Raw genomic sequence first — 7,656 nt, 5'->3', positions numbered from 1 at the left:
ATATATATATATATAAAACATATAACATTGCTTTTAAAATCCAGTTTACACAGTCAATTCACGACAGAATTTGAAACAGATTCTATTTATAATTTTATATATCAAATTATAATAGGTATGTAAAGTTGTAATTTATGTTATTTAAATATGGATAAAACTTGTTTGTTTATCCGATTGGACTTTATTTAAAGCGCTTATAGATTTTCAATGTTTATTACACCAGATACAATTGACCAATCACAGGTTATTTATACCCTGTGCGTATTTTAATGCGTTTTTTAATGTATAAAATAAAATTCTATCTCGAATTCTATTACGAATTATGTGTTAATTCTTTATTATATAAATAAATAATTACACGGATTCATTAACATTTATATAATTCTCGAAAAATATTATATAGTGAGCTACAAATATCTGTAACGTTTAAATTAATTATCTACCGTTATAACATTACTATAGGAAAGAGAAAAGCGAAATAAGCCAAAATTAAATTTTGAATTGGAATTGAGAGTAATTAAAACGTACAGCATTTTAACAAAAAGTTTCTCGTTGTACCGCTTTCAGTATCTACAATATAGTTTTGTTTGTACCGAATGAAATCACCTCCGAGAGTATCATCTCGGAACAATGAGAACGTAAGCATGTTGGCAGGCAAAAACATGTCTAATGGAATTAGACTCTCTCTTGGACCAGGAACGATGATTTCGCCCCGGAGAAATAAGGATTCCGTCTCGCGTAGCGAGAGAGCTGCGGATGGCAAGATCATTGAACGAGTGACTCACCTTAACAGTCTTCCCAGGGGATCCCTCTCCGGGGATGTGGGACCGCCGAGACCACTTCCGGCGCCGAGTCTACGCGAGGACGCGCGCGCGCTCGATATGTATGCGGCCGGCGCGGGCGGCGGGCTGCAAGGCGGACAACAAACGGGACTGCTACCCCCCGGGGTTGAGAGGGTGTAACTCCTCTCCAGCTCCTGCAACAGACGAGAGAATGGCGGTTATGCAATAGCGAAATCTTGAGCTCTCAACCAAAAGGAAATGTAGTGTATTAAAAACTTAAAATTTAATGATATCAAATTTTTTGAATTTGACATTTTTTGGAGATTACTATATAATATATTCCATAATTTTACATTTTTTGCTGTATATGAATTTTTATTAAATCTGGTCTAAATTTGCGTACTAAATTTTTTCATTCATATAAAATATTTAAAAACAATAGCACTTGCTGCATTGGCTATATCTGAGATATCAATCGCAAAATATCAAAATATCCATTTGCTAATATCTTGCAGATATATTTACATTTAAATTATATAATATAATAAATTTTACAATTAATAATATTCATAAAATCGTGTTGTTATTGACAATCAGTTTATACAATTTTTATTTATAAGTGAAAAACTGTATTTGTTTTATTATGTAATATTTTCAAAAAAATTTTGTTTTTCGTTAATTTGTGTTGATTTATAATTCGCTAACGTTTAAATATAATATATTTTGTAAATCCTCAGAATACGTCGTGCATTCTGCCATTAGAAAGTACATCAAACTATCAGAATTACAAACAGACTCTGAGAATGAATGATGGTGAGCTGCAAGAATCTTCACGATGAAGATGTAAGTTTAAGACACTAGACTAGGACCGAGGTGAAGAATCGAATTTACGATTTCAAGAGAAGTCGAGAATGAAGCTCCTGGATACGAGTGAGCGTTTGATTTTCGCTGTTTTCGGCGGTCTAGTTAAACCTAAGGATTTAGTTTCGGGAAATTTTCAAGCAATTTTGCGAGCCTGAGCTTTATCGCGCGCGCACTTTCACATTGTTAACAGAACTCAAGGATTAAACTTCGGAACTGAACTCGACTCTTGAGATTTACGAGGAGGCCGGTGGTCCCGACGACGCCTGCTTTTGAATTTAATTAATGCACCGAAGTGAATTTCATTTTTCAGTTCTTGTTGCTAGAAAATAATATATAATATTCAAGAATTTAGAGATTGCTCACATTCAATGATAATATTGTCAAAAGTAACAAAAAGATTAGATACGTTAAGATTCGAAATATAAGATTTAGATTTAAATTTAAACTTAAAATTTAAATTTAAATAAACTTTAAGATTTTTTAATTCTACTTAAAATTTGAGTGATTAATAGATTAATTATGAAAATTAACTATACTATATTCCATAATTATACGTTCCCTTGTTTGCATACGTTTTATTAATCTTCCTTTGTATAATCCTGTGCATAATATTATGTGCGAGAGATCTCTTTTATCAACGAGGACACGCGTCATTAAATTGGAATTTTCATAAAATCCAGCGAACAGAATAGCTTCAATCGCGCAAGTTTATTACAACCTCCAAATGAAAGTAACTTTCGTTATTAACGTGCAACGTTTAACTTTCTGATGGCAGACCCAATCAAAGCTTCTTCTTTTCCCGTTCGAGAATTTCTCGGAATTTGCAGTAGACGATTGTTGCCTAAATGGAAATCAGAAAACTTCGAATTGACTAGTCCTCCACGGTCGATCAAACGCGACTTAAACTATCAATCGTCTGCGAACTAATAAATCCAACTGCAGTCGGCAAATATTCCTGTAATTATCTACCTACACTAATTCTCATGCGCTCTTTTCATTTAAATGGAAAAAGAGATACGAAGCAACTAATCCAGAAAACAGTACGTTTGTTTGCTTTAGTGATTTCATTTAAATCCCTTTCTTCTTGCAAATCTGTATTCATATATCACTACTCACGCAACAGCAATCTTTTCAGTAAACGTACTATGTAACGAATAATTAATTAACCATGTTTATCTTGCATCTGTATTTTGTATATATATTCTGTACATATATTCAGAAAAGCAAAAGAGATCTCGAAATTCTACAAGATTGTCTCACATATCCTCATTATCTTCAGAAGAAAAAAAAGATAAAAGGGAGAGAAATTTATTTAATGAAATAATTGGTCACGATTTATAAAAACACAATTATCTTTTCTATCTGTAAAAGAAAAAGTACTTCTATTACCAAAATAATTTAATATTAAAAAATCACTATTTAATCTTTTAAAATAGTAATAATTGAATTTTGAAAAATATGTTTTCCTATCGAATGCATTTCTCATAAATCTTTCAATATTCCAACGAAAGAATATAAAATTTAAAAAATTCGTGTAATCTCAAAGAATCGGATTTTATCCTTACCTTAATTATCAACGAATGATTATGATGTGTAGAGAAATGCATTTTATTCGAATTAAGAAGTGGGAGACAAAAAGACAAGACTTGGCGGTGAAGCCTCAGTAATCGCATTATTCTCAGATATTAATTCCGCTGGAAGGCAAGGCTGCCTGTAACGACCTTCACCGGGCCACGATGTTAATTGATGAAATGAAACAACGAACAAAGTAGAGATCTTTCTTCTCTCTCTCTCTCTCTCTCTCTCTCTCTCTCTCTCTCTCTCTCTCTCTCTCTCTCTCTCTTCTCACTCAGGATTCTCCCATTAAGTTCTTGAAAACGATAGAACTTTTGCAATCCGATTACGAAGATAATAGTACATCTTTATTAAGGTTCCCTACCTTTCTTTATGTATTCCGTTCTATCTACTTTATATCCGTTATGTACGTAAGACCCATTTTATTGGACACAGATTTATTTGTCGCAGATTCTTAAACCTTCTTAAAACTATGCTCATTGTAATTTCATATTACTTTTCATTATTTATATCGCATAAAATAAATTTGTAATTAAGCTCTTTTTTCATCTTTAATTTAGAATCTCTATTTGAATGTCTGTTCAAATTCATGAACGAAGAAGCTAATTTTATTTCTTTTGTTTCATTCAATTGAAGATTTGTTCACGTCGCATGTTCTAAACATGCTCTAAAATGCTTCTATTATATTATTCTATTATATTATATTTTCATTTAAATGTCCCCTAGCATTTACTCACTCTAACGCACATTGAAGTGAGTAGAAGCTACAAAAAGAGCACATAGGAGCATGCTGGAATATGCGACGCGAACAAATCTTGAGAAATTAAACCCCGATTTGATGGAAAGACAAAAACATTTCATTCGTGAATAAAAATTTGAACAAATCTGCTCTAAAACCTCTATCTTCATATTTATATCTATCTCTGTTTCATTTTTCGATATAAAATGCAGTTATTATTTGAAAAAATATTTTATATTTACTAAAAACGTTCCAATTTACAATACATTCAAGTGATTAACTTCATAATTTATATTAGACCATTGGTATAGCATAGTTATCATTATCTCGCGCATCGCCGGAATTTCCAGGCATCGTTAACTTTACTGAGATCGAAGGATGAGTCTTCTGCCTAGAATACAAGAAGCTGTCTGAAACGGAACGACACAATGGCCGTCGAATACCACGAAACTATAATACTGGAACGGAGCGGCAGCGGCTTCGATGATCAAATCATAGAGGGATAGAAGAAAGGACATGAGAGAGAGAGAGAGAGAGAGAGAGAGAGAGAGAGAGAGAGAGAAAGAGAGAGGAGAGGGGATAAAAGGAAGAGAGAGTGAGTATGAAGGAATGAATACGAGCACTGGCATTAATCCGAGATAATTGCAGCCGTAGTAAAGATGACAAAGGAGGACCTACCATGTTTTTGATGCAAGCACGTGCCTTCTCGCGGGCAGACAAAGGACTGCTATCCTTTCGCCCTTTCGCGCTCCATCGCGAAGCAGCTCCTGAGAGACGAAAATTACGCATCTTCGTTCTCATTAGCGCGTAAGATTACAGGTAACCGTCAAAATTATGGAACAAAAGGCGCATCCCTTGCGCACATGCGATGTATACCTGCATATACTTGTATGTACCAGCAGCGCACTTTGGAATTTACTTTGCAATTATCTGCCGGTTACATTAGCCGTTGCTCCAGTAGGGATAACGAGCGCAGGTAAATTTTCCGGGTGCGTCTAATAAAGTCATTACTATCTAATTAGGTTGCGCAGGTCCATTACGAGAGCGATTTAAAGTAAGCGCACGCAAGCACTCAACTCTACAATATAAATGTCTAATAATTCTTTATATCCTTCGTGGCCACTATATGAAACGACTTCGCACATTTAATTTGAGATAATTTGACGGCACATGATGTAGAACGTTTTTTTTGGATGATATTAGCATGTTTATCGCTTATTAGCATATAAATAGTGTCTAAAAAAGCGAGAGAAAAAATCATTCGTGAGATCGTCAATTAAAAAATAAATCTTCATTTACAACAAATATTTCAAGTTGTCATTTTGCCTTTTCTAGATAGTGATGTACTTTATAAATATTTATGACATACAAAGAATCTTAATTTCCAGTTCTACTACCTAATAATTTTAATCCACTGAAATGTACTCCACTGTAATCTTTTCTTGTACAAAGGATAACTTATCTCTTTCTAAGATGCTGCTTCTGATACATGCATAGTTTACTTATCGTTCGTATTTAATTGCATATTTTAAATTTTTATTGATATTAAATAAATCATAATTTTTAATTAAAATAAAAGTTCGAAGTTCAGTTTAATTTTTCTGCCGACGAGCAATATTTCATAAACAGTACAGTTCTACAATAACACGATATCGTAATTTTGCTGATTTATTTAATCAATTAATCAATTTCTCCGCATTCATCGATTTCAATCATCAACGATATATCGCGATCAAATTTTATTGCGTACTAAGTACGCTGCGCTTCGGCATCACAATATGTACATTGCATTTCGAATGAGAGGATATTCGCAAAAGCAATAACGCTCACTAATAGATAACGCCAACACGAGGTATGTGATATCGAAACCGAGCAATTAGTAAAACGTGCTCGGCATACCTTGCATAAGTAGACACATAACGCGAAGATGCACCGCGCCGCAATCAACGCGATAATTCAAAATACTTGTTAACTTCAAAATACTTGTTAACTAATAAGGAACAACTAATTTATTTTTTATGAGAAAATCTCACAATTGTTGACTTTCTAAAAATTTAATAACGAATTCTTTTAAGAATCTAAAACCGACTTTTTTCTGATTTGCGATCTCTTTTATAATTTTCCCAATTTAATTTATGGCGTTTTTAAATATATTAGATTTACTATAAAATTAAATAAAACATAATTTTAGATTAAAATGCGTTCAAAACTCAATTTCTTTTTTTATTTACCGTCGAGCTAAAATGTTTCATAAACATGTTTTGCTAGCACATGAAATTATAATATTTCAGTACAGAATTCTGACAAAATCAGAATCTTGTCAAGATGAATGAATAAAAAAAGATCGTCACATAATTAAAAATCCGTTTACAAAATTAGATTCATAGCAGAACAACATCGTACGTCGCGATAAAATAAAAATTGTAGCCTTGTCTGATTCTGTCGCCTATTCGTTTCAATTGCTTATTATTCGATTGTGTAAATTAATCCACGGTTTAATTTGCAATATAATTATTATCAGACTGCAACAACGCACGATTTGAAAATTTTCAAGTAATACCGACAATTATTGCTATAATTGAAATGTATAAAGCAAGAATCTGTTTGGACTATTATATAATATTAAATACACTTTTGAAATAAAGGTATAAAATATTTAGAATCGACGTAATAATTGCAAAATTCTTGAAATTATTCGCTACATAATAATGCGAAAATTCTCTTAATTTAACGGAGAGAATTTACTTTGCATTATGAAAAAATTTAGTTCCGCGAATAAAGCTGTTCTAATTACTTCACCTTATTATTATTTTATCTTAAAATTAACCACATATTTTATATTTTCATATTTTAATTAGAACTTTTTTGGAAACATAAATTTCACTTACATTAGTAATCGTTTATTAATTTCTATAAAATTATTATAATGGAAATAATAAGATTCATTTTGCATGCTATTAATGTTTCATATTGAAACAAGAAATTTATAATGCCTTTTTTTATATTTATAAGATTTTCATAAATGAGACGATCTGCATTTCTTTGGAAATTGACGCGATTGAATAATGAGAAATAAGAATCAGTAACGATAAGAGAATCATGTCGAACAAAGATATTAACGCATTAAAGTTTTCCATCACAGAGCCGGAAGTTAATTTAATCCCAATTCAATTAAACCGGATATAACGTCGAACTTCTTAGTGGTGGATGCTACGCAGTTAGGCGACTACAGTCAACGGACCCACGGCTGTGTAAATTGGAAATAGCTGCACGACCAATAAATATGAGATAGTCCGATAAATTGAAGGGAAAAGCGACTTGCGACGCGTTATATCGTCGCAATGACACAGAATAGAATTAATGCGTTACCGCGTGTATGCGCGAGATGCGTTCGTCCGATCGACCGGAAACGCGAAACACAATGTCCGTTGATCAATCGCAACGGGACTGTAATTTATACACATTATTCCGATGTTGCTTTTTTTAATCAATGTTTGCTTGAATTGGAAATTGTATAAATTCACAAGAATATAAGTATCAGACATTAAGAACTACCTTGATCGCGAAATATGGTATTTTTTATTTATATGTGTTTAATTTCATCAGTCGATTTTCATTTAATATAAAATATATTACATTAAATACACATATATATATATATATATATATATATATATATATATGTATATGAACGTA

General features: G+C 32.3%; 1 protein-coding gene across 1 annotated transcript in view; it reads right to left on the bottom strand.

The window, feature by feature from the left end:
* LOC108685195 overlaps positions 1–7,656 on the bottom strand; it is a 138,311-nt gene that overhangs the window by 73,433 nt on the left and 57,222 nt on the right. The window contains exon 3 of the mRNA XM_018189889.1: positions 786–976. Coding sequence (XP_018045378.1) covers positions 786–976 — 191 coding nt within the window. The remainder of the gene's footprint in view (positions 1–785; positions 977–7,656) is intronic.

Source organism: Atta colombica, unplaced genomic scaffold (assembly GCF_001594045.1).
Source record: "Atta colombica isolate Treedump-2 unplaced genomic scaffold, Acol1.0 scaffold100, whole genome shotgun sequence".
Classification (NCBI taxonomy): Eukaryota; Metazoa; Arthropoda; class Insecta; order Hymenoptera; family Formicidae; genus Atta; species Atta colombica.
The sequence above is the reverse complement of the archived record's forward strand: the minus strand, read 5'-3'. Positions and strand labels throughout refer to the sequence as shown.